Source organism: Balaenoptera ricei, chromosome 4 (genome assembly GCF_028023285.1).
Source record: "Balaenoptera ricei isolate mBalRic1 chromosome 4, mBalRic1.hap2, whole genome shotgun sequence".
Classification (NCBI taxonomy): domain Eukaryota; kingdom Metazoa; phylum Chordata; class Mammalia; order Artiodactyla; family Balaenopteridae; genus Balaenoptera; species Balaenoptera ricei.
Genome location: NC_082642.1, coordinates 149374812 through 149401783, shown reverse-complemented (window position 1 = coordinate 149401783; position 26972 = coordinate 149374812). Strand labels below are relative to the sequence as shown.

Here is a 26972-nt window from a genome sequence, read left to right as displayed (position 1 = left end):
TGTTTCTTATGACATCCCTGTTTGAAGCCAGGTTGTTTCGTTTTGCAAATACAGAAAGTAAGAAAACTAGAAACTTCCCAACTTTCCAAGTTCATTCTCAGACAGGCAGTTTTATTATGAAAGCAAACGTAGGGCTTCAAGTAAGTGGTACTAAAGGCCTTTTTTTATGTATTTCAGATTAAGATTTTAACTTTTTTAAGAACTGCTACCAAAAGCAAAATTGCTGCTAGTTTTATATTCACACTTTTTTTTTTCTTTAACTTTTTTATGGAAATTATTTGTAGATCTATTCACTGGCTAATCAGCTTTTGAATAAATAAATGCTTAGTAGCCAAATTTAAATTATGAAGAGAAACCATTTAACTCATTATAAAATCTAAAAATACTTACTCAATGGGAATTCCCTAGCGCTTTCACTACTGTGGGCCGCGGTTCAATCCCTGGTCAGGGAACTAAGATCCCACAGGCTGCTCAGGGTGGCCAAAAAATAATAATAATAAATTTAAAAAAAATAAAAATGCTTACTCTGGGTTTGTAAAGTTGTGAAAAGTTATGTACATAGATCTAGTAGCATTCTAATTGGTACAGTCTTTATGGGAAGCAGTTGGACAATATGAATCAGTAGATTTCAAAAGTTCTTAGTCTTTGACCCTGTAATTCCATAGCTAGAAGTTTATCCAAGGAAATAATGTTTTTATTGCAACGTTATTTGTAATGAGCAACATTTAGAAAATGTCTAGCAGGAGAGAAATGGCTTAGTAAGTTAAGGTGCATTTACACGATGGGATATTACATAGCTATTTAAACAACAATTAGAAAAGTAGCAAGGCATTAATTTTTACTGTAGGTGAAAATGTCAATTAATTTGATTATGTAGTAGATTATGCTTTATTGAGTGAATGTTGTAAACCACTAAAAATTATGTTTATGCAAAACAACATGGGGAAAAGCTTATGTTTTAATATGAAGAAAAAATTAGATACAGAATTATATATTCAGTGTGCTTACACGTCAACTGAAAACTATTTGCAAGAGAAGTATACTATAAATCTCATAGTGTTTTTTAAGGTTGTAAGATTGTAGATCCCTTTTTTGTTTTTGTTTTCTGGTTTAGTAATAATTGTGATTTTATTGCTTTTGTTTATTTCTTAAAAATGAAAAAATATACCATTAAAATAAAACTGCTTTGGTGGATTTTCCCTTCCCCCCCTTCCTGTACATATTGCCATTATACATATTTTTTAGTTTCCCTAGCGACTTTTACTTTCATTTAAACTAAATTGAAAATAAATCAGTTGTTTTGCAGGCACAGTTTGGGAAGGGGGGCGGGGATGCCAGCAGATAACATTAGAACATTACCGTGACAAGGTTGTCTTGACGAGATTCACTTATCTTTCATATTTTCAAGAAAATAGAAACTTTATTCCCTAATATTGCATTTGCTTCCAGGAGAAATTCCAGATGCAGCTTTTATACATGCTGCAAGGAAAAAGCGTCAGATGGCCCGGGAATTGGGAGATTTCACTCCTCATGATAGTGAGCCTGGTAAAGGCCGCCTTGTTAGAGAAGATGAGAATGATGCCAGTGATGATGAAGATGATGATGAGAAACGCCGTATAGTCTTTTCTGTGAAAGAAAAATCACAAAGACAGAAAATCGCAGAGGAAATAGGTAACTTGATTTAATGGGACAGTGAGCCAGTTTCATTGCGATTAAATATAATTTGATACCACAATCAAATAAAAAGTACCTATACTTATTTAACTGTGTTTAATGTTAGAGAACTGTTCTTGCTTGGGTGTAAGTGTCTTATTGGAATTTTTTGAAAAGTGTAGCATGATTTTGGCAGCTAGTGTTTATTGAGCACTGTGTGACCAGTATTGTGCTAAGCACCTAACGTACATAAATATATGTAATTGGCTCTTCATTCTTAGGAGGCATTAGGTTTCCAGAGGTTAGGAAACCTATCTAAGGTTTTAATCGTTACATTGATACTGCCTTTTGCTTAAGGTATGCTGTGTGTTAAGACAAGCAAAAGCAGAAGTATCAAATGCGAGAGAGATCATAATAGACGTTTTAATTTTAGTACGATTGAGTTAATGCCAATAGTTTTGCTTGATTTTTGTGAAATATCAGGGTAGCATCTCTTCCCTCGCTGTTTTTTTGGAATTATTTACTTTGCTGCTTATGGCTGTAGGTATTGAGGGGAGTGATGATGATGCTTTAGTAACTGGAGAACAAGATGAAGAGCTCAGCCGATGGGAACAGGAGCAGATAAGAAAAGGAATTAATATCCCTCAGGTAAGAACCAAAGAATTAAACTTCAAAAATTAAAAAAAGAAATTAAAAACATTTTTAGCCTATCTTGTTGAAGTAAAAACATACTGCACATTGAATTGATCCTTTGTCATTCATTCAAGTAACATAATGAGGAAAATTATATAAAGTTATGTATCCAGTAAGCTGTTAGAGGAAACTATATTAAATTTTGCTTTTTACCATCCAAATGATGGGAGACTTTCTGGTTTCCTAGGTAAGTGTTTCTCAAAGTGGTCCTTCAGCCAGCAGCAGCAGCATCATATGGGAGCTTGTTAGAAATGCAAATTCTCACCCTCCTGAGTGAGACCTAGTGCATGAGAAGCCCTGGGGATGGGGCCCTGCCATCTGTTTAACAAGTCCTCTGGGTGATTCTGTTGCTCCTAAGGTTTGGGAACCACTGTATAGATAAGGTGTTTCTTTCCTATAGAGCTTATTTTTTTCCGACTTTAAAAATTATTTTGTAGAAGATGAACTTCTCAGTAATGCAAAAATCTTATTGTATATGAAAAATATCTTCCTAAATAGTTATAACAGTTTATTTTATAGAAGTAAGTAGTACAGTGGAAATATCACATAAAATTTTTTTGGTTGCTAGTGTTTTGACACAATTTAATGTCCCTTCTAACTCTAAACTTCTCTGTTATTGTTTTCCCGAAAGTTACTAGAAATGAATCCAGTAATCCCATAAGAATTAGAAATGAATCCAGCCCTACTTTTATCTGATTTTGAGGAGCTCTGCAATTACTTACTTTAATTACATACTATTTGGAAAATGAGTATAATGTTTATTGTTAGTGGTTTTTTTGTTTGTTTGTTTTAACACTAAAGGCATGAGATTTTTCTTTTCATAGTTTCAGCTACTAGTTTTAATATACATCCCATTTCTTTTCTAGGTTCAAGCAAGTCAGCCCACTGAAGTGAACATGTACTACCAGAACACTTACCAGACAATGCCTTACGGTTCATCCTATGGCATTCCTTACAGTTACACAGCCTACGGATCATCCGATGCCAAATCTCAAAAAACAGATAATACAGTCCCTTTCAAAACTCCCAGTAATGAGATGACTCCCGTTACTATTGATTTGGTAAAGAAACAGCTTAAAGACAGGTAGGGCAGATCAACTTCTTAAAGACCTGTCCTCTAGCTTTCCGTTCCCTCAGGCAACATGTAGTCTGGGGTAGCAGATGCAGAATATCGGCAAAGAAGATTCACTGGCCTATCTTCAAAAGCTAAACAGAAGATGACTTCATACTTTGTTCTGCTACCTTCTTGGATTACTTCTGTGGAAGCCTCGAAAAGTTTTTAAAAATACCACTCCATGATCTTGTTGAAGACAGTTCTGAATTTGCACCTCTTGGACTCTGAAAAAGTGTAGTCAAGATATGGGGGGAGAAACAAAACAGTGAGATTTTGGTTAGCCCACCGAATAACTTTATATGAAGTCTGTAAACTGCCGTTTTTTGAGGAAAAAAGCAGTACAGATGAAAAGATCCACTCCAAGCATTTTTATATTCTAATAGTGGAACTAAATGCATTATTATAAATATTGCAAGAGTCCTGACAGCATAGACTTCCAGATGTAAATGTGTTATATTTATCCTTTTCTGTTCTTAAGGTTGGACTCCATGAAAGAACTGCACAAAACAAATCGACAGCAGCATGAGAAACATCTGCAAAGCCGAGTGGACTCCACCAGGGCTATTGAAAGATTAGAAGGGTCTTCTGGGGGTATTGGTGAACGGTATAAATTTTTGCAAGAAATGCGAGGGTATGTCCAAGACTTGCTTGAGTGTTTCAGTGAAAAGGTAAGAATGCAAAAATATTAATCTCTTTGAATAAGGCAAAATTAAGGAGGTCTAGATTTCTATATTTCTCAGAAAGTATCCACTGAATTCAACTTTAGAAGTGATGAAAAGTCATGCTTCATTTTCTCCACTTCATTAACAGCCTTCTATCTTGGGGTAATCTAGTGCCTTGTAGAAAACAAAAAAAGATAATTCAAAGCATATTTAAATAAGACTTTGGCAAATCCTGCCTTAATTTAATGGTGGATTATTGGCCTGTCCTGAATTATTAAAATATAAGGGACTCATGAAATTTTCTTTTTTATGGTTCAGATCTAAACTTATCTTTAAACTGTTTCTACAAGTAATTCCAAATATGCATATAAAGTTGCAATATTTTATTAGCTTTTTTTTACCCTAGATAAAGTTGATTGCCATTGCTGCTAATAGTTTTCATCTAAATAAACCTGTGCTTTATCCATTTCAGAAACCATTCATTGGCCATAATTTCTGTTAAGGTCTCATTTCTTCCAAGTTCATTTTTTTTAGTATGACAGTCAGCTGGCACAATTATTTGCATCCTATTGTACCATTTGTTTGCGTTTTTTGTTAGCTGCACACAGAGTCCTTTTCTGAAACAGCCTTTTAATTGATTTTTCTTGAAGATAAATGTTATTGTTTGATGCATTGGTTTATAGGCATTTGTGGACTTCACAGCCTTTTCTTTAAAAAAAAGTAAAATCATGGTGCTTTTGAATATCCTGTCTCCATAAACTTTCAACTGATACAGGATTAGAAGGCACATTTTCTGTTATTCTTGGCCATATGAGTTAGCATAGAATCAGTAAGCATACAGTATTTTAACTTTTTATTATCTCCGTTGATTACTTCAGTATCTTAAGGCCAAAGGCTGGCTAAAGAACAGTGCCAAACTGTGTCTTCCAAATGGATCTTAATGGTTCCAGCCAGTCTGGTCAGATCCACCAAGTCTTCTCTGAAGGATTCATGTTCTTGTCCTTATCACCTGATTTGTGGAGAAGCAGCTACATTCTAAGTTATGATATCCCTTGTGGCAGATCTGTGGCTTAGGGTGACAAGTACAGGGGTGAGAAAGAAACATAAGTTTGACTCTGCAGAGGGGCTAGAGTCAAGAGGGGAAGTGGACATAAATGTCGGAGCTGGCAGTTGTGTCCTTCCTACTAATAAAGCCCTTATGAGCCCAGGGGACATGGTGCTGGGAGCAGGTCTAATAACCTTTTGTGACTAGAGAAAGGATCTCTGTCTTAAACCATACTTTGTGAGATTTGTCCCTATGGAGCTTTTTCTTGAAGTATCTGGGTCTTTGCTTTGGAACTTACTGAGTAAACTTACACGCTTGTAATTGCAAACTGAACTCTTAAAAAATATTGACAATAATATGATCAACTAGATTGTACCATTCTTGAGTTAAAGAGACTAGTAGAATATCTAGTTCATAAAGTTTTCAATTGCTTACTATTTTAAAAACACTTAGTAGTGTACTTTCTCTCTCCTTGATTACCCTGTTCCTAGGGAGGTATCCCTCAGACTGTGCTAATACGTTTTTACAGAATCACTTAGATAAATGTTTATGGAGCAGATCTTAAACTGTATCTATTATATAGTGACTACATTTTAATTAAAAGAGAAGTAGATAATTCCCTTTTAAATATGAGTATTTTATTTTGACATTTTCATATGCATTTGATTTTATTGAGTCTGCTGCTGAGTTAATAATGTCATAAGTTGTCATTTTGGAAATACTGAGGAATAATTGGATAGATTTGAATATTCATTCCAGTTATACTATAAAAATATTGTTTCAGGGTAAGACCATCAAAATATAAACATTCTTTTGTTTTTTTTCTCTTTTGTTATAAAAGTTTAAGTGGTTTTGAACTTAGATTTTTAATTATTTTGCAGATTATTTTAACTTTACATTGTTTTGTTTTCCTGCAGTCATCTTCCTTCTTGTGTTCTTTGTCTTAAATTTGGCCTTGAAATAATGATAGTCAATAACAATTTCCAGTTTGGAGAGGGTAAAGAAATTGTCATGGTGCGCTCTTGTGCACTCTTGAGATAAATCAGTATTGTTAAGAAACATGAATGAGAGCTGAAAATGTGTTTTAGGGCTTTTATTCTCAGTAGAATTTTCTCTGGGCTTTGTTAAAAGGCATTTTAATTACCTAAACAGGAAAATTACGTTATCGGAATTTTAACTATAAATTGAATAATTAAGGTTCTGTCTGATGCAACCTCAGGCGTGTAGCTCTTACAGTAGAGGAGTGTTAATAATCTCCAGGACTAAAGGAATGCATAGGTACATTTGTCTTTAGTCCTGCACAGTTTGAAAAAATGAGGGGGTAGGTAAGTGTAAGTCACAATAATATGACAGTAATTGCTTTAAAAATCGATTCTAGTTAATTTTAGAGTCTGTGGGCTCAGCTCATATCACCAAGATAATCAGTGCAGATTTGGGGACATTGTTGCCCATGGTGTGGCATATTAAAAAATAAAATAACTCCATCAGTTTGACCTTTCTGTGAACATTTGCTGCTTTTGCAATGGGATCGTGCAAGTGTGTAAAATTGCTTTTATTACAGACATCTTTGTATTCCACCTGCCTTTTTCTATTTTCCATTTACAGTCTGTTCAGTTCAGGACGCTGCTATAACACTTGGTGCCAGTGTTCCCAAACTCTCAATAATGTGTTTTTTCATTTGCACTAACCATCAGGAAACTAGAATTTCTGGTTTCCTCAGGTACGTGTAGTGGTTGTTAGCGTTTTGTGACAGTTTCATAGCATTTGGTTATAGCATAGGTATTTATAAAGAGAACGTTTTCTGGTTTTTCCTTTTAAGTTAGGTCTCATTCCGTAAGCTTTTTGTATTCCATATGAACCAAGTGAATGCTTAGCTGTGGCTATTAACCTGGAAAAATTTGTTGACTTTGTAAACTGACAATTTATACAAAGAATTTTATTATTTTACTTACAAATATGGAAAAATTTAAACATTTGATAGGAAGAGAAGAACTTTCTGAGTTTTAGATAGATTGATTTTAGACAGGTTAGTGATAGCTAGAAATTTTATTCACTGTATTAATGTAAATGAATGCAGTTCACGTTTTAAATGTGTAATAAAGCCACAGAGATGCCATTGCATCTTTTGGTATTACACAGCAATAATGGTTTATTTTAAACTACAAAAATTGGCAAGGGAGATCATGCTGCTAGAAAGTTAAAAATGGACTTTTGAAAAGGACTTTCAAGTACTTTATTCTAAAAGAAGCACTGAAATTTCTGACAATTCTTTACTCGCTCTCTTTACTAATGTTAAAGTGTTTAACCTAACCAAACTTTTGCTCCAATAACTAGGCACTGGACATTATAGCTCCATATATGGAATAAAAGAAGAAGTGGTGTTTCCCAGAAATCATAAAACTGAATTACTATTTGTGTTTCATTGAGAATTCATGATTATTCTGTCCAGAGGGTACTTTTTCAGAAATCCGGAAATAATATGGAACCCTCAAATATATAAGCAGCTGAGGAGTTTGGTGTTACGGAGTGTGTTGTATTTTTACAGGTGCCACTGATTAATGAACTTGAATCAGCAATACATCAGCTGTACAAACAGCGAGCTTCCCGCCTTGTCCAAAGACGACAAGATGATATTAAAGATGAATCTTCGGAGTTTTCAAGCCATTCAAGTCAGTCCATCTTGAAGGTTTTTATTATTCATTAAACAACCTTGTTTACTTAGTGCATCCTAATTGAAAATTAGACGTCTCAGAGCATTTTTTTTTTAAAGAAACAAATTTCCTTGCTCTTGTGTCAGGTAGATCTAAAATTAGCATGTGCTTTGGATTGTGTTTAAGAAAATATAGCTTTGCAAAGGAACTCAAATCATGTACTAATAATATTCTATCGATCTTATTCTTCTTTGGGCATATTCTTTCATTCTTTATAGTAAAGACATAATCAGTATTTTATCTTAAAACCATATCTATTTGGCCTTAATTGATTTTCCCCCCATTTTAACACCAATACAAATGCTGTTGTTGATCACAACAAAGGTTTTGAGTTAGGGGCTGGGAAATTTTGTATGGGAGAGGGGGCTTTATTACATAACAAATGATACAACTCCAAGATTAGGGGAGTTTTGAGCTTCACCCCTTAGATAAAGCAAAATTTTTTGTATTTAAAATTTTTTTGTATTTTCTAGTTTGCCTCATATAGTGGGTTTTTTTTTTAGTAAGTCATTTGGTGCTGACACTTCTTGAAATTGTAGTGTAAAAATTTGGAAATTGAATTATATTCCTTTCATTATGATGTGTGTTATGGAAAACCAAAATTAATTGGAAACATCTTATTAAATAGTTGAGCTGAAATTCTTTAACCAGACAGTTTAAACATTTTAATTCCGCTTTTTCATTGCCCTCTATATTCTTGGGTGCTGTAATAGGAATTTTCCTACGTTGGATTTCTCGTGGCTTCTTTTGTCATCTCTTTGGGCCCGATGTCAGCAGTTCTTAAATGGAAGTGTACATCAGAATTACCCATGATATTAATTTAAAATGCGGATTTCTTGGTCCTGTCCCCAGAGATTCTTGCCAGGTCTTGGATGGTGTCCAGTAATCTGCATATTAAACAACCACCCCAGGTGTTCCAAGTGCAAAGGGCCCTGTTATTCTTTCTGAAAACCATGCTTTGTCATATAGTGTGTCCTCTAAATTAAAGAGACATTGAATCCCTGAGAAAGCATTCTGCTGCGTGCTGGATGGGTTTTGGAGCATCATAAAGAGGTGGTAACATAGCCGTCAGATGAGTCAGACTCAGATGTAAGCCACATGAATGACTTTGACCTTCTGTTTTTGCCATACACGTTTAAATTGGATTAGTGCCATTTTGGGCACCTAAATAACTAATGCATCCCGCCCAAATCACTTTTGATCCAGACAGAACCAGATTTCTGGGGCAAATTACAGGTAATCATTATACCTATGACAAGAAGTAATTTCCTTTTAAGTTAAATGGTTGGGTGAGCTATGCATTTCATCAAATACTTTTTCCTGCCTATAATCTGTTCTTTATAATTTGGAGGTATTTACGTATATGGAATTTGAAGTAAGGATTGAATGATGGATGTTAATTAGATTGATAGCTGGCAAGAAGTGAAAGGTAATGAGAAAGTGAAAAGTATTGTCCTAGAGGGAGTATTCATTAATTGCCAAACATTTGAGAAAAATTGCATGGGGTACTGAAGTATCAATTCTTTTTCTGATCTTTTTTTTAAAGAAACAAAAATACAGCCAGAAATTCATTTGTTTAGATTTGTAAACACTTATCAGAGTTACTGCATATAATTCTTACGGAGATGAAGGAGGCTATCTCTTGAGTCATGTACTCTCTTATATCTCCCTCAATATATATTTTACAAAATCTGTAAATATAATAACATTTTAAGTATTTATTATAGTAGAGAATTTTCTTTAAAATATTTCTTTAATGAAGGGTAGCTCTATAAAGAGGCAGGAATCATTTCTGTAGTTTAGGACTTTTTAGCCAATTCATCTATGGTGTGTAGTGGAGTTCCAGTTGAGGTAGAGCTGGGGCATCTTGTTTACTATACTGATCTTTTTTTGTAATTTGAACTCGGGAACATACTTCCTAATATCCAAGGTATTTTGAAATATGAATGAAAAATTCAGTAAAAGAGTCAACTTTTAAAAGTAGTAGGATCTAGGATAGTTAGGATACACTGAAGTGGATACCAGCTCAGTTTTGGTTTTATTTTTCCTGTTGCTGCTATCGGTGACACATCTTTGATATCAGGAAAAAAACTGTGGAAAAGCCTTAAATTGATGTCTTTCGTTTTGCACGTGATCTCCCCCTCCCCCACCACCACCCTTTGGGTTTTGTGCTTCTCGTTACTATCCCATGTAATACAGAATATCTCCATAGTGTAGAACTTAAATGTAGACATGAGGAAGCATCACAGACAGATGTTTCCCCCACTCTTCCTTCTACCCTAGGCAAGAGATTCGAAGATTCTTCTCTGGAGAAAGAGAGTGGGTCCAACGAAAAGACCATGAGACACTATAACGTCTGGGGGCCCCAACAGAAAGTTGACTTGTACCCAGGGATCTGATGGAGATGCCTCTGTTAGACAGCTCCCACCTACATCCACGAAATTTCCAACCTCATTCTTACCTAGGAGGTAGTTAATGATCGTGGTGAACAATACAAGCAATAGAACCAAAGGGACTGAGGAAACAAAGACAATGCAGGTGACAGTAGAAAATTTAAAACATAATTGCTGTCCTCAGGGAGATGTTGGAAGGGATCCTACACGTAGCACAAGTAGAGGATGCTATAGAAAAGGAATGTTCTAAGAAGAAAAGCCGTATCTCAGAAACTAAAAATACGGTAACTGAGATATAAATTTAAATAGGAAGGTTGAAAGCTAAAGCTAGAAAATTGCCCTAGAAATTAAAAAAAGAGAGATGGAAAATAGGGGAAAAAAGAAATAAGGGAATTGTGCTTTGAAAGTAGGGTTTGAGAAAGCACAACTTGGTCCTATCAGGTATGATTTTCAGTCTATATGTTGATTCTGCCCTTGTTCTTAAAGTAGTAATAGAGAATAAATTTCTACAAAGAAAAATTAGAATGAAATAGAATAAATGATTAAACTCCTGCAACAAAGCTGTTTTATCATCCTTCCTACTTATGTCTCTGCTGTCCTATCATTTAACATGTGATGCCTAAGTTCGTCCTTAAAAAAGTAATGTATTATTTTTCCCTTTACACAAGTAATTTAGATTTTTAATTTATTTGGTCATCATGATAGCATAAACTAGTTCTGTTACTTAGACATAAGAACAGGGATTAAGCCCATTTGCATTTGTGTAGTGTTGTTGAACTCTCCATTTATTTTTCTCTTCCTTTTTGTGGGAACACAGATTAATATTGAGATTTGCTCTAAACTAGAAAACTGGCTGGTTTATCGGTTACTGCAGAATCCTGCTGTTGAGATTAGAAAGCAGTCTATCATTATGGCTTATTCTGTGCAAACTCTTTCCTCAAGATTGTTGAAGGAAGGCTTTTAATTTTAACCATTGTTGTTTTACAGATAAAGCTCTGATGGCACCAAATCTTGATTCCTTTGGACGAGATCGGGCACTGTATCAAGAGCATGCAAAACGTCGGATTGCAGAACGGGAGGCGAGAAGGTAATTCTACAGATGCTTGCTGTTGGTTTGTTTGTGAAGGGAGGAGTCTCTTTTATCTGGTTTGGGAACTTGATATTTGTTATTTAGGACTCGTCGTAGACAAGCCAGAGAGCAAACCGGTAAGATGGCAGATCACCTTGAAGGCCTTTCCAGTGATGATGAAGAAACGTCTACAGATATTACAAATTTCAATCTGGAAAAAGGTTAGACATTTATTTCGAAATGAGATTCATTGTCAATGTGCTTTCTCCTTGGCTGTGGTTTCTACCATGAAATAATTTGAAGTTTTGTGGCCTCTGCTTTAGAACTAGGCACTTTGGTTTAATTATAAAAACTTGCACCCATTTTTATTGATGAGTTCTCAAAATTAGTGGTAACACTTTGTTGTGGGGGTCATCTAGTACTTGGCATTATAAATGATATTACTCTTTGAATCACAGAATTTTAAAAGTGACAAGAAAATGTTTCAGATCCCAGGGGCAGCTGTAATGCAGCCTGTCTGGTCTAGAAAGGTAAAGGTTGGCAGTAGGGCATTCAGCCCTAAAGGAAATTCCTGATTTGGGGAGCCCCAAATAATTCAATCAAAAGGAATAGTTAGTTCTGTTACATGAAGACATTTCCAGAAGGATCCCCAAGTAAAAGTCTTTATTCCCCACCACTGGCTGTGATTATTTGGAATTATATTGACTGCGAGCCCTTTGGAACTTAGTTGGATAAGCTTATTTTTTTCTCCCACTCTTTTTACAGTGAACATTTCCAAACGTACGGAAAATTGGAAAGAATAGCACAGTGACCACCCATATACACCTGTCACCCAAATTCAGCAATTCTAACCATCATTTAGCCAAGTTTGCTTTGGATATATGTGTGTTTTGCTGAAACATTTGAAATTAACTTACAGACATCATGGCACTTCCCTCTAAAAACTTTAACATCTTTAATGTCTTCTTTAAAAAAAAAAAAAAAGGATGCTTTTCTACCTAACTGCCACACTATTTTCACACCTGTGAAAATTACCTAGAACTTTTAGTATCATGTCTGCATTCAGTTTTCCTCCGTAACAGCCCCCCCCCCCCCACCCGCCACCCCGTCCAGAATTCTTTGGACTGTTTCTGTTACTCTATTTTCTAAACCTGGATCCACACAAGGTTCCTGCATTGCACTTGGTTGTTACATCTTTTTATGTAGAATTAGTGAATATCATGATACCTTATACACATACATACACACACCCGTATTCTTTATTTGTTTAAGGCATTAACTTTCTGAAGAGACCAGGCCACTTATCTTGTAAAACGTCCTACATTCTAAATTTGTCTGTTTCCTCATGGTTTTAACTTGTTCTTCCAGTCACTATATTTCTTGTAAACTGGAAGTTAAGTCTTGATTAGATTCAGGTTAAAGCTTTTTTGGCAAGAATACTTCACACAAGATGCTGTTACCAGCATGATACCAGATGGCAAATGTTAGGTTGCCCACTATTAGTGGTGTTAAGATGGATCTTGAGAAGTAGGTTGTCATGACTAGGTCTCTTCATTATAAAGAGTCTGCTGTTCCAAGTCATATGGAGCATTAAATAACCTTTTACTTAAAGATCCTAGCATCCATTGCTGATTCTTGTCTATGTCAGTTATTGCAATCACCAACAGACTTTGAAAGAAGAGAAATGATTGGTCACTGATCATGGTACACATCTGTTATTTACGTGGTGATTTGTGGGCTGAAGAGCTAGATACAGAGTTTGTACTTTATGCAATTACTCACAGTTACTATTCCATGGTGCTTGAAATTTGAACTGAGTTTTTGGGGACAGGTGTTATTTAGACTGTGGTGGCAGATAATAGTACATATTGGAACTATGCAAAGCGGAGACTACCTGCACTATGGTTTGCATGATAGACGTTTGGAACCTGAACTTATCTCTGGTTCTTTTAAGTTGCAGTTAACAATTATTCCTTTGCTAATGAGCCTATCTTATTGATACTCAAGCTACAAAGAAAACACTGAAAATATTTGAACTGTGTTTTTTCTACTGCATACTAAGTTTTGATTCTCTGTGGGGTATTTTTGTTGTTGTTGTTGTTTTTAGATCGCATTTCAAAAGAGTCCAGCAAGGTTTTTGAAGATGTCCTTGAAAGTTTCTGTTCAATCGACTGTATTAAATCCCAGTTTGAAGCATGGCGTTCAAAATACTACACATCCTACAAGGATGCTTACATCGGCCTTTGCTTGCCAAAGTTGTTCAATCCCCTCATAAGGCTGCAGCTTCTCACTTGGACTCCTCTTGAGGTGAGTGGCTTCTATCACTGTTGAAAAGCAATACACTGGACTTCCCTGGTGGCGCAGTGGTTAAGAATCCACCTGCCAATGTGGGGGACATGGGTTCGAGCCCTGGTCCGGGAAGATCCCACATGCCACGGAGCTACTAAGCCCATGCGCCACAACTGCTGAGCCTGCGCTCTAGAGCCCACGAGCCACAACTACTGAGCCCGCGTGCCACAACTACTGAAGCCCGTGTGCCTAGAGCCCGTGCTCCGCAACGAGAAGCCACCACAATGAGAAACCCACGCACCACAATGAAGAGTAGCCCGCGCTCGCTGCAACGAGAGAAAGCCCACGCACAGCAAGACCCAACGCAGCCATAAATTTAATTAATTAATTAAAAAAAACAAAAAACACTTTCTTCTTAAAAAAAAAAAAAAAAAAAGCAATATACCATGATGCCTTGGGCAATTTTAATCTCAAAGCTAGAGATGTAAGCCTCAGCAAAGTGTTTTTCAGGGGAGATAGGTCACCCACAGGGCTATAATTGACACATTATCACTGGGTATAATCTTATGATATTTCCTTTTATGTTCTGTCCCTTCTCAAGAGAACTGTCTCTTGCTTTTCGATTTTTATACACTTTCTCAGTCAACTAAAATTACATGTAGTGATGCTGAGATATGAACATGAATGAATAAGAACTTGGTTCTTTGATTCCAGAAAAACAGAACATCATGGGAAAGCTCAATGAGGAAGATGTGAAATGGGACCCTGAACTAAGTCAGTGGTGATGGAAATCAGGAGGATGAGATAAACTGATAGATTTAAGAGGTGGAATCAATAGGACCTCGTTGCCTGTTACATAAGGGAGGAAACTCAGATTGTCTGTACACATGTAGTGGTCATGTTTAAGATATGGTTTTGGAAGTTACCAACATATGGATGGAGCCGTGGGCATGAATGAGATGGGCTGGGTTGAATATGTAAACTGTAACAAAAAGAAGGCTGAGGTTGAAGCCCTGAAAACAAGAGGAAAAAAATCTAAGCTCCGGGAACCATTGAGCTCCCAGCTCCCGATTGCTCTTTGCCAGACCTTGTGGAGTCCTGCCCTGGGCATGTGTTTCTTAGTGTCCAGCAGAGGCTCGGGGACACTTGTGTGCATCTGGGAGCTCTCCTTCTGTGTAGCTCCTTCCTCTGCCCCACAGCTTCTAGCGTTCCAGCCTTCCTGAACTTAGATTGTCTCCTAACTCAGCAGGACTGCTTTGCTTGCAGTTGCCTACCCTCATCTCCTCTTCTGGCCAGGAGCTCACCTCATTTGATTCCGTTCTTTCAGGGTCATGGTCCTGTACTGCCTGTGGTCCATTGTCTGAAAATAGATGTTTCATATTTTTGTCCAGTTTTTAGTTTATGACTGAAGGCTAAATCCAGTTCCTGTTACTCTTTTCATGGCTAGAAGCAGAAATAGCCACTATTTTAAATGTTTGGGTAACCTTTTAAATATTTTCTAGGCAAAATGTCGTGACTTTGAGAATATGCTGTGGTTTGAATCTTTGCTGTTTTACGGTTGTGAAGAGCGAGAGCAAGAAAAAGATGATGTAGATGTTGCACTGTTACCAACCATTGTGGAAAAGGTGATTCTCCCTAAACTAACAGGTAGAGATTACTGAATTGAACATTCAAACACATTGGGTTTTTCACATCTATTTTTAGGAGTTTTTAATCAGAGCATATTTTCTCATAGAAATTACATTATTAATAATAAAGCTACCACCAGACCCAGAGATGGCTAAAGAGTACCTATCTCTTAACTTGGGACTTAAAGACCACCTTGGGGAGGGCCTGGAGTTGGGGGCAGTAATTGATCCACAGGCAAATTTCAGGCTCTTAAGAACTGCCTGAAGCAAAACTGAATACATAGTTTCAGGAGGAATATGCATTTTTCTGGGGAGCAGTTTCATTACTTTCATCAATTTCTCACAAAAAAATTAGGAATCATTGACATAGGGACCTATTTAAAATATTGATATTAAAAATAAAGCTCAAGTTCAGTTAGAAATTCTTGATGCTGGGACAACATCTCCTAGGATATAGAAATCCTGCTTTCCCCAATCTTTATTTTCACCAAGCAGCAGAAAATAATAGGAATCTGTCCCCTCGCCACATGTGCCTAATCTTCTCAACATTCCCACGGTTAAGAGGACAAAGAAGACTGAAGCTTACACTAGAGGAAGAAAAAAATCATGATTGGCATTTCTAAGTTGGGGACTGCTTGACATCAGATTTAAGTCAGCAGCAATTTACTTCTGTATCTCAGTACGTTCTACTTTTTATTTTCTTAATAGTGATAGCTGAAAATATGTGGGACCCCTTTTCTACAACACAGACTTCAAGAATGGTTGGAGTTACCCTAAAATTAGTGAATGGATATCCTTCAGTAGTGAATGCAGAAAACAAAAATACACAGGTAATTTAATTATTATCTATGAAAGGTTTTTTAAATCTTTTAAAATGTATTATTTTATCTTCTCCTTTCCCTTTGAAAATGAGCAAGAGTTGAGAGAATGAGTGGTTATATTCTGAGCCAATGAGAAAATCTGATTCTCCCACTTGAGGCATCTGTCCTTTATAGCCTGAAATATATAAAATATGAGATAGTAGTTTTTAGTTTCAAAATATCGATTGGGAAGGATGATGTAATTAGTCTAGATAGCCTCTCATTTGTACTGTTTTCACCCTCCTCACCACCCACCCCCATTCTCAATCGGATTAATCAGACATCCCTTGAAGAACTGTATTTTTTTCGGGAAAAGAAAAACTACTGGAATGGATAACAATTGATAATTTAAATGCTGAAACATTTAAATAGCATGTAAAATAACTAGGTATTGTTTTATAAAGTTTCAAAACTTCAGATTGCCACTGCCCGCACTGAACATTCTTATGAGCTATTTAGGTATGAGAAAGTACTCCTTATCATTGTTTTATTTTCACTGACCTCATTTTGAGAGGAACCAGATTATAGGTCTGATCTTAAATCTTTATATAGTAGATTAAGAGGTTGGAAGATTTCTAAATGGCTTTATTGCTTGGTAATTGATGAGGGGTGAACGAAGAGTAAGTAGTAAATATTAAAGACCTTAGGACCTTCAGTGGGGAAAGTTAAAAAATTTGAGATGCTGTTCACTCAAAATTGAATACTCTATATGATTTGGAATATTGCTTATTTTTATTTACTAAAATTTAACTTTTATCATAACCCTTTTTAAAATGCATGATCTATTTTTAACTCTTTAGGTTTACCTAAAAGCGCTTCTATTGAGAATGAGGAGAACTTTAGATGATGATGTATTCATGCCCTTGTATCCCAAAAAGTAAGTAACTCCTGAGAACATTAAAGATGGTAATATTCTCCATTATCTTTCAGAGAAGACTTCTTAAACTCCGGAAAACTAAGCATAGCTTGAAATACAAGCTTTACCTACATAGTGTAAACCTGTAGCCCGAAGAGAGTGGCTCAGTGGGGAAATTGCTCCCTTAAGCAGCATAACGCAAATAGTCCTCCCTTAGTGTCTCACAATAAATTGCCATTACCTTTTAAAATTATCTCCTGGAATACAGTTGTTTGAAAATTTGAAAACTTAGTTAACTTCTTATGTTCACCTCTTTTACTTACAGAAATCTTCTAGGAATCAGATGGCATTTAACACACAACTTTGATCATGATGTGTTTCTCTTTTTTTCTTAGTGTCTTGGAAAATAAAAATTCTGGGCCTTACTTGTTTTTTCAACGACAGTTTTGGTCTTCAGTTAAGGTATGTGTCTGTAGGCTGTCTAAAAGACTTCAGATTTTGTTTGACTTCATACAAACTAATTTTATTCCAAAAGTTTATTCAGGTTTGATGTTTGCAGAGGTGAAAATGTATTCTGAGTTCCAGTAAGGTCCAAACTAGCCAACAAAATGCCTTACTAAGCCACAGCAAATAGAGTACCAGACACTCTTCTAAGTTGCGGAAATATAGCACTGAATTAAGGTAGAAGTAGACCCTTCATGGTGTTTATAACCAAGCTCAATTGACAGTAGCAAATAAGTAATCTCAGGTGTGATGAATTTTGAAAAAAATTCAAAGTTGTATGGGAGCGTATGACAAGGGGCACAGATACCTTGATGGATGAGTCACAGAAGATTCCCTTCCACCCTGAGGAAGTGATATTTATGTTATTAGTTGGCCCTGAGGTAAGGGAGAGCAGGGTACACTAGAATGGAGAAAAGGCCAGGATGGCTAGAGTTAGGGAAGAGATGAGCAGTTCAGATGATATGGGAGCTCTCATTTACACGCAGACATGTAATCACTCCCTAAATCAAGATGTATAGTGCTTCCATCATCTCCCCCAAATTCCCCATGCCCATTTGTCGTCAAGCCCACCCCTACAGCCTGGCCACCCCTTTTTATCGTCCTGTAGTTTTCTTTGTAAGAATGTCTTAGGAATGGAATTATATACTAACTAGCCTTTTGAGTCTGGCTTCATTCACTTAACAGAATGCATTCGTGATTTATCAGTGTTGTCTTGTGTTCACTCCTTTTTATTGCCAAGTAGTATTCCATCGTATGGTGGATATACCACAGGTGTTTTTGTTTGGTTTTTTATCCATTCCCCAATTGAGGGACACTGGATTGTTTCCAGTTTGGAGTAATTATGAATAAACCTGTTTGCACACAGGTCTTTCTGGGTATATAAGTTTTCATCACTTGGGTAAATACCTAGGCAAAGCTGTTTTCTAAACCAACAATATATTAGCGTTCTAGTTATTCTTTCTCACCACTCACCACACTTGGTATCTTCAGGGTTTTTATTTTTTTTAAGTCATTCTCCTAGGTGTATAGTTGTGTCTTGTTATCGTTTTAATTTGCATTTTCGTAACAGCTGATGATGTTGAGCATGTTTTCTTTTTTTTCCCCTTTTTTTTTTTAATAAATTTATTTATTTTATTTATTTATTTTTGGCTGCATTGGGTCTTCGTTGCTGCTTGCGGCTAGCGGGGGCTACTCTTCGTTGCGGTACGCGGGCTTCTCATTGCGGTGGCTTCTCTTGTTGCGGAGCATGGGCTCTAGGCGCGCGGGCTTCAGTAGTTGTGGCGCACAGGCTTAGTTGCTCCGCGGCATGTGAGATCTTCCCGGCCCAGGGCTTGAACACATGTCCCCTGCACTGACAGGCGGATTCTTAACCACTGCGCCACCAGGGAAGCCCAAGCATGTTTTCATGTGCTTACTTGCCATTTGTATATGTTCTTCGATGAAGTATCTGTTCAAATCTTTTGCCCATTTTTAAAAATTGGGTTTTCTTATTATTGAGCTTTGAGTTTTGTATTCTTGATACAAGTACTTTATCAGATACGTGATCTGCAAAGAGTTTTTCCCCCCTAGTCTGTGTCTTAACAGTCTTTCAGAGTGCAGAAGTTCTTCATTTTGAAGAAGTCCAACTTATTATTTTTTCCGGTTATGAGTTGTGCTTTAGGTGTCGCATCTAAGAAATCTTTGCCTAATACAAGGCCACAGAGTTTTTTTCCTATCCTTTCTCCTAGACATGTCATAGTTTTAGGTTTTACATTTAAGTCTGTGATCCATTTTGAGTTAATTTTTATATAGGGCATGAGGCCTTGAAGTTCCTTTGTCCCAGCACAGTTTGTTGAAAAGACTATCCTTTTTAAAATTAAATTGCTTTTGTACCTTTGCTGAGAATCATTTGCTCTTATATGGGTTGTGGAAGGGTTTTTAGTAGGGAAGTGACATGAAAATATTGCCCTTTTTATCATATTCTGGCTTCTGTGTGGGGATAGTGAAATGAAGTAGGTGAAGATAGTAACAATGAAAACGGAAATTAGTACTTATTACATATTTACTGTGTGCCAAGCACTGTAGCACACCCTCTTACATAGATTATCTCATTGAATCCTCACAGCAGCCCTAGGAGCTTGACTCTGCTGGTGGGACAGGGAGGCACAGAATAACCTGCCCAGGCTCATCCCTTTGTTAAGCGGTAGAGATGCGAGTCTAACTCAGCCACTCAAACTCCTGAGCGGCTCTTCTCAGCTGGGTTTCTGTGGAAGAATTAATACCTGATGCCCTAAGGCCTCCATTGCGTATGCAACTAGAATGGTACTAGCTTGTACCATCCTTGGGAAAATTATGTAAGGAGTCACTCAAATCATTTTCTGTAGGTTTTAGTTTTCTCACAGAGCCCTGCTTGAGAAAAACTATACCAGAGCTGTTGCTCGTAGTCAGTTGAATAACTGCAGGGTCCACAAAGAGATGACGGCAGCTTCGATCAGGGGCATGGCAGCAAGGACTGAGAGAAAGGGACAGAATGGGAAGAGGTGGGGTTCGACAACTTGAGGGAGAGGTCAAGAATGATAAGGCTCATGTAGGCTCTGGCTTGATTGACTTGTTGGATAGTGTTGCCATTTCCTAAGATGAGAAATACTGGGAACTTAGAATTTTATGGTGGAATGGGCAGGGGCTTCCATTTTATATGTATTGAGCTTAAGTAGTTCCAATGTCCAGGTTCATGAAGTCTGGTGAACATGCAATGTGGTAGTCAAAAAGAGAATTTCCATCTTTTTGCAGGGTCATAGGACTGGTTTAGGCATGATTTTCAAGGGAGGACATTTATCTAAGAATCATCATTTGCCCACCGGAACTTTCTGTTATGATGGAAAATGTTCTGTATCTGCATTGGACACTATAGTAACCACTAGCTCCATGTGGCTATTTAAATTTTAGTTAACCTTAGTCATTATCAGAAATATTCAGACCCTTCAAAACTGCTTATTAGTGCTTTGGCAAGACATGGTCCAGGGTATTTCATAAGGTGTTTTATTGTGTAAGTAATTTACTTTGTACTTAATTTAATTGCTTTACATTGCCTCTCAATTTTTTTTCCTTCTCAAAAAACCAAACTTTTAGTAACAGAAATCAGATTTGTGGTTGCCACAGGTGGGGAGTTGTGGGGAGTTGTGGGGAGATTGGATAAAGGGGATCAAAAGGTACAAACTTCCAGTTGTAAGATAAGATAAGTTCTGGGGGTGTAATGTACAACATGATGACTGTAATTAACAATAGTGTATTGTATATTTGAAAGTTGCTAAGAGAATAGAAAAAAGATTTGTAACTGTGAGGGGAAGGATGTTAACTTATGGTGATTATTTCACAATATATATTTAAATCATTATGTTGTATGCCTTAAACTTACACAATGTTACATGTCAATTATATCTCAGTAAAACTGGGGAAAAAATAATTTTTTTCTTCTTTCTAGCTCTTAGGGAATTTTCTTCAATGGTATGGCATTTTCTCAAACAAAACTCTTCAGGAATTATCAATAGATGGTTTATTAAATAGATACATTCTCATGGCTTTTCAGAATTCAGAATATGGCGATGACAGCATCAAAAAAGCCCAAAATGTGAGTTAAATGACACATATTGTAGTTTTTAAAGCATACGAGTTAAGATGGATTAAGTTTTCTTTGTTTGAAGAGATTTGAGAATTTCATGAAAACCCCTTTGATTATCGAAGTTGGTGTAATGTTGACAATCTCCCCTTAGCACTTTTTACATAAAAAGTTGTACTGTTATATATGTGTATATTTGTCCTTCTATCAGTCTATCTATATCAATATTTTTATAGGTATTAATAAAAGTTTTAATTTGGGGATAATTTTTTAACAGTTGAATGAATGCTATTTTAAGTGTTACTAATGAAATGGTCTCTTTTCTCATTTAAGAAATAATTTTAGTTAATTTTTTTTACTTCATATACATGAGTTACACAGTTTTGATAATTTTTTAAACAGTCATATGATTAAAGAAAATGTGCAAGTACAGTACAGTTTTTCAACCTAACCACATCAGAGTAATTCTCTGACATGATACTCCCTCACCCTCAAATAGTTTTGTGTCTGTTTCCTATAAACATGGATTTTCTTGTACATGATTACAATATGACCATCAACATCAGGAAATTAACGTTTATATATTACTGTCACCTAATCCTTAGGCCCCTTTTCACGTTTTATCAGCTATCTCAGTAACATCCAAAGGAGCTGACAAAAGAAATTCCCAGATCATCCTTTGCATTTAATTGTCATGTCTCTTTAGCCTTCTTTAATCTGGAAGAGTGCTTCATTCCTTGACCTTCATACCTTGACACTTCTGAAGATGATAAGCCAGTTATTTTGTAGAATGTCCCTCAATTTGGGTATGTCTGGTATTCTCTCATGAATAGATTCAGATTTTGCATCTTTGTCAGGAATTGTCCTAGACTTCATTAGTGTGAGTCCCTTCAAGTTGACCTCTGCGACCTTGTGGCATGTCCTCTAATTTGGGGGGAGCACTTTCTTGCTTTCTGGCACACGATGTTCCAGGCTTATCTTGTACCTGCTTGGTCCAGCTGTGGCATCAGTTATTTCTCCAAGCATCCCTGGGTTCTTTGGTGGGGAGCTATCTCTACCCACTGGCTGCTTTCTCCCGGGTGGGAAACAGCCTCCCCTTGCTCGGGTTTTGGTACCCCATGCCAGGTTGCCACCATGCCCTGTTCATGTCCTGCTCGGGCTCTTGCCCTAGGCTGCCCCTCCGATGTGATGGTCTCTTCACTCCATTCTGGGCCAGCACGGCTCCTACAGCCAGCAAGGATGCCTACTTACTGAACTGTTCAGCATGGGGAGAGGCTGCAGTTTGGTACTTATGCTATACATGTTTTTACATCAAAAGCTGCTGATCAAAGGACAGTTGAGTTCATTTAGGGCTTTCTGGAAGACTGGAAAATGAAGCAATTGGTTATCAATTTTATGTCCCTAATTTACTTAAATATTGGAGAAATTATTTATCTTTTGCTTTGAGTGTCTATATATTGAAGTTTAAAATTAGGGTATATCTAGGTGTATTTGTATAGTTTATGTAGAAAATCAGGTTTAAAAGAATATCCCTTCTAAGTAATTAGTTATATGTTGCTCAATAGCAAGTCTTCTAGTTAAATACATGATACGCATTATCTAGACTCAACTTTTAGATGCTTTAATTTATTTTTGTTTTAACTGTTTACATCCTTCTTCTTCATAGGTAATCAGTTGTTTCCCCAAGCAGTGGTTCATGAATCTGAAAGGAGAAAGAACTATTTCTCAGTTAGAAAACTTCTGTCGATACCTTGTACACTTAGCAGATACAATTTACAGAAACAGTATCGGGTGCTCTGATGTGGAAAAAAGAAATGCAAGGTAATTACTTGTAATTATTGAATGAAACAGTGATCTAGAGTCTTTAGTTGTTAGGTTTAGTATTATTAAAATGTTTTCAGTAGAGACATGTTTATATTTTACTTTAATTTTTATTTTATTTTGATTCTTTTCTTTCTTTTTTTTTAAATTTATTTATTTATTTATTTTTGGCTGCTCTGGGTCTTTGTTGCTGCGTGCGGCCTTTCTGTAGTTGCAGAGAGCGGCAGCTACTCTTCGTTGCGGTGCGCAGGCTTCTCATTGTGGTGGCTTCCCTTGTTGCAGAGCACGGGCTCAAGGCACATGGGCTTCAGTAGTTGTGGCTCGCAGGCTGTAGAGCGCAGGCTCAGTAGTTGCGGCGCACGCAGAGGCTTAGTTGCTCCGCGGCATGTGGGATCTTCCCGGTCCAGGGCTTGAACCCATGTCCCCTGCGTTGGCAGGCAGACTCTTAATCACTGTGCCACCGGGGATGCCCTATATTTTACTTTAAATTGTAAACATTGACTTAGTATTGATAAACCTACCAAAAATACACATTATTTTTTTCATTTTTGCAACTTTTACCTAATCTTTTTTCAATATGTTATTTATGAAGATATTAAGGGAAGATTTCGGTAAGTGAATCATTGCTTTTTCTGTCTCCTCCCTTGAATAATTGGGGAAATCTCAGGCTCTTAGAATGTCATGGATCTTGGTTTTTGGAGGTTCATTTTACAGATACAAACCCTAGAAAAGATAGCCACTGAAACCCAAAGTATATTGAAGGTTATATCTCAGTTTTGAGATGTTTGTGCTCTGTGTTGAGTTTTTCTGTATCCGTCTCATGGACTAAGTCATCACTCATGATTTATGGGGAGCAGCTTACACATATTTTTTATCAAGGTTTCAAGGAAGGAATGAACAAACAAACCATTACCCCTTTTTCAGTACATTGTCTTGGGTGTTCATGGAATTTGGGGGTAGATCTCTAGCATAAAAAGTAAGTAATAGTAATAATAACAACTAGTACCATTTGGAAGAATTTTTATTTTTGTTTTGTTTTTTGTTATTTGTTTTTTTGGGCACGCTGCATGGCTTGTGGGATCTTAGTTCCCAGACCAGGGATTGAACCCAGGCCCACCGCAGTGAAAGTGCCGAGTCCTAACCACTGGACCACCAGGGAATTCCCAAAGACGAATTTTACTTTTTAAAGTTTCATTTCATATATTCTTCCTAATGTCAGAGTTTCATTTTCATTTTGATCACACCATTAGTCATACCCCATAACAAAATCTTTTTCTTTTCCCCTGTTCCCCTTCCAGGAAAAAGAACCTTATTTTCGTGAGAGAAAATTTGCTATCTTTTATAATAAAATTAAAAGCAAAGTAGATAGTAAATACTTAAGTGGTTAAAAAAAATCTTTGCCAGGTGATTTGGGGGGTTTTTTTTGGCCACACTGTGTGGCTTGTGGGGTTTTAGTTCCCCAACCAGTGATCGAACCCAGGCCCTTGGCAGTGAGAGCTCAGAGTGCTAACCTCTGGACCACCAGGGAATTCCCTGGTTTATATTTTTATTTCATCCTTAACATGTCATTTTGGTGTTGGTTGTTATTTAGCACTAATATTTCTTCTCAATGTGTTGTTTTTTACTAGATAAATCCTATTCACTTCACTTTTTTTTAAATTTTGATTTATATATGTAACAGTGTTTTTGTTTGGGAGTAAATATCAACAAACAGTATTCACTTTTCTATGGAAAAGAATTTCAGCAGCTGTTTAAGCACCTGCTGTGTGCAGTGCACATAAAGTAGGTTCCACGTGAGTCACAAAATCTTAAAAATTATAATCCTTCCCTAAAAGGTGCTTACTACAATTTTTTTTTTTTTTTAAAGAAATTCATGTTCTTTTATTTATTTATTTATTTATTTATTTATGACTGTGTTGAGTCTTCGTTTCTGTGCGAGGGCTTTCTCTAGTTGTGGCAAGTGGGGACCACTCTTCATCGCGGTGCGCGGGCCTCTCACCATCGCGGCCTCTCTTGTTGTGGAGCACAGGCTCCAGACGCGCAGGCTCAGCAATTGTGGCTCACGGGCCCAGTTGCTCCGTGGCATGTGGGATCTTCCCAGACCAGGGCTCGAACCCGTGTCCCCTGCATTGGCAGGCAGATTCTCAACCACTGCGCCACCAGGGAAGCCCCACTACAATTTTGTAGAGAAGAGACAGCTAATAATGTCACATTGTGTGTTGTTTCTCACAAGTGGTTCAAACTATTGTAAATGTTAAAAGTAGTTCCTGGCAGCATCACCTGGGAGCTGTGTTAGAAATGCAGATTCTCAGGCCCCGCTCCAGACCTACTGAACAGAATTCTGAAGGTGGGGCCTGGTGATCTGTGTTTTAGAACACTTCTGGGTAATCCTGATGTATGCTAAAATTTGAGGATTACTGAGAATGACTTCTAGCTGGGTGATAAAAGAAGCCAGGTTACACTTTATTAGTGAATTTTGGAGGAGTGGAAATTACTCTGGATCTTGATGGATTGGTCATGAATACCCACGAATATAATTTGTGTTCCAGGTGTATTCTAGGAGAGCTAGGACTCTGGTTTGGGAAGGAATGGGAGGCAGGGCTCTGAAGTAGTTAAGTTAGGCAATAGAGTGCTTTCTCGCCTTTCTCGATATTAATGAAAATCATGGATCTGAATGAGATTTTGGGGTGTTTTTATTTTCGAAAATGGGTCCTCTGTTTCTGGGCATTTAAACATGGGCAGGTTTTTTTTTTTAATATGGACAGTTTTTTTTTCCACATGCTGTAACCTGCTGCTCTGTGTTTCCTTTTTTCTCTTTTAGGGAAAACATAAAACAGATAGTAAAACTCCTTGCAAGTGTTCGAGCTCTGGATCACGCTATATCTATTGCAAGTGACCACAATGTGAAAGAATTTAAGTCTTTGATCGAAGGAAAATAGATCTATGAGATTGAAAAGAAGCCTATTTGTTCTAATACCATTCCCAATGTAAAAATTTTGTATATATGTAAAGTTTCTTAAACTGTAAAATATTGACTCTTGTTTTAATACAAAGAACATTATTAATATTCAATACTGTGTCCTTAAATGCGATTTCTTCGGAATGAAAGGAATTCAGATCATTTCTAGGAAGTCTGTGAATGGTTTCCTTACTGCCTGTCATACTTTGTTTACAGAAGTATTTTATATGGTCATTTAAATTAACCCTCTCAGCTAATTGTTCTCTGTAAACAATGTGTGCAGTGTATAGTGTATAATTATGCATATATATATATATATATATATTTATACCACCATGGAGTTACTTTCACACTGGAAATTTGTGGTGTTTTTCTACAGAGTAAGCCTTTTAACAGCAGAAAATTATTCAATAGCAAATTGTCTTAGGGAAATTACTACACTGTTGCAACAAAAGGGCTGGCAAGTGACTAAGTATTCGTCACCTTTTGGTTAGCAGTTGCTATCACTGTAGCTGTGCTGCCTTAAAATTGAGAGTTGAGTGTGGACTTAGTCATTGGTGAATGGTGAACTTTTCTTCCTTGAATTAGCATTACAGTCAACTGTACGTTTAATGTGAGCTCTAAATAAATATATGCAACGTAGGTTTTTGAAAAGAACGTAGAAGTTTCATTTTTGGAAATAATAGACCCACAACCTAATGCATGGTTTGGGGCTGACTGTCCTGTCTCATTCATGATTTTACTCCCTGACCAGCTTAAAAAAATACATGCATTTGAATTTTAGTAATCTAGCATTATATTTTAAATCTCACATATGTGAGTTATGATATGCAATAAAGAACACGCCTTGCTGATTAGCTACACCCAAGCAGTTTAATATCCATGGTCTTCTGTAATGTTTATACCATGTTGTAAATATTCAGAGAACTTGTTTTAAAGTTTATGCTTTCTGATTCTGTGATTTTCAAAAGAGGAACTTTTTGGAAATTAAGGACTATTGTTTGATAATTATATATGTAATTAAGCTTTAGCCAAGCATTAAATTAATTTTTAAATAGAACCTTTGTTGTATTTGGCTGGCGACTAATTTTAGTTGGAGCATTTCAAATGACTAATATAG

General features: G+C 36.7%; 1 protein-coding gene across 2 annotated transcripts in view; it reads left to right on the top strand.

Moving 5' to 3' along the window:
- Positions 1-25965, top strand: part of PAXBP1 (PAX3 and PAX7 binding protein 1) — a 32874-nt gene extending 6909 nt beyond the window's left edge. Inside the window, exons 4-18 of one of the 2 annotated variants that reach the window (XM_059921454.1) lie at positions 1450-1671; positions 2198-2301; positions 3213-3430; positions 3939-4128; positions 7713-7836; positions 11259-11358; positions 11446-11561; positions 13448-13647; positions 15132-15276; positions 15966-16087; positions 16918-16994; positions 17369-17435; positions 20938-21084; positions 22739-22893; positions 25715-25965. In XM_059921454.1, the coding sequence (XP_059777437.1) occupies positions 1450-1671; positions 2198-2301; positions 3213-3430; positions 3939-4128; positions 7713-7836; positions 11259-11358; positions 11446-11561; positions 13448-13647; positions 15132-15276; positions 15966-16087; positions 16918-16994; positions 17369-17435; positions 20938-21084; positions 22739-22893; positions 25715-25832 (2105 nt within the window). In that variant the 3' untranslated portion in view covers positions 25833-25965. Of the gene's footprint in view, positions 1-1449; positions 1672-2197; positions 2302-3212; positions 3431-3938; positions 4129-7712; positions 7837-11258; positions 11359-11445; positions 11562-13447; positions 13648-15131; positions 15277-15965; positions 16088-16917; positions 16995-17368; positions 17436-20937; positions 21085-22738; positions 22894-25714 lie in introns of those variants that run through there. The other variant, XM_059921455.1, reaches the window with a different exon arrangement.
- Positions 25966-26972: the final 1007 nt, after the last annotated feature.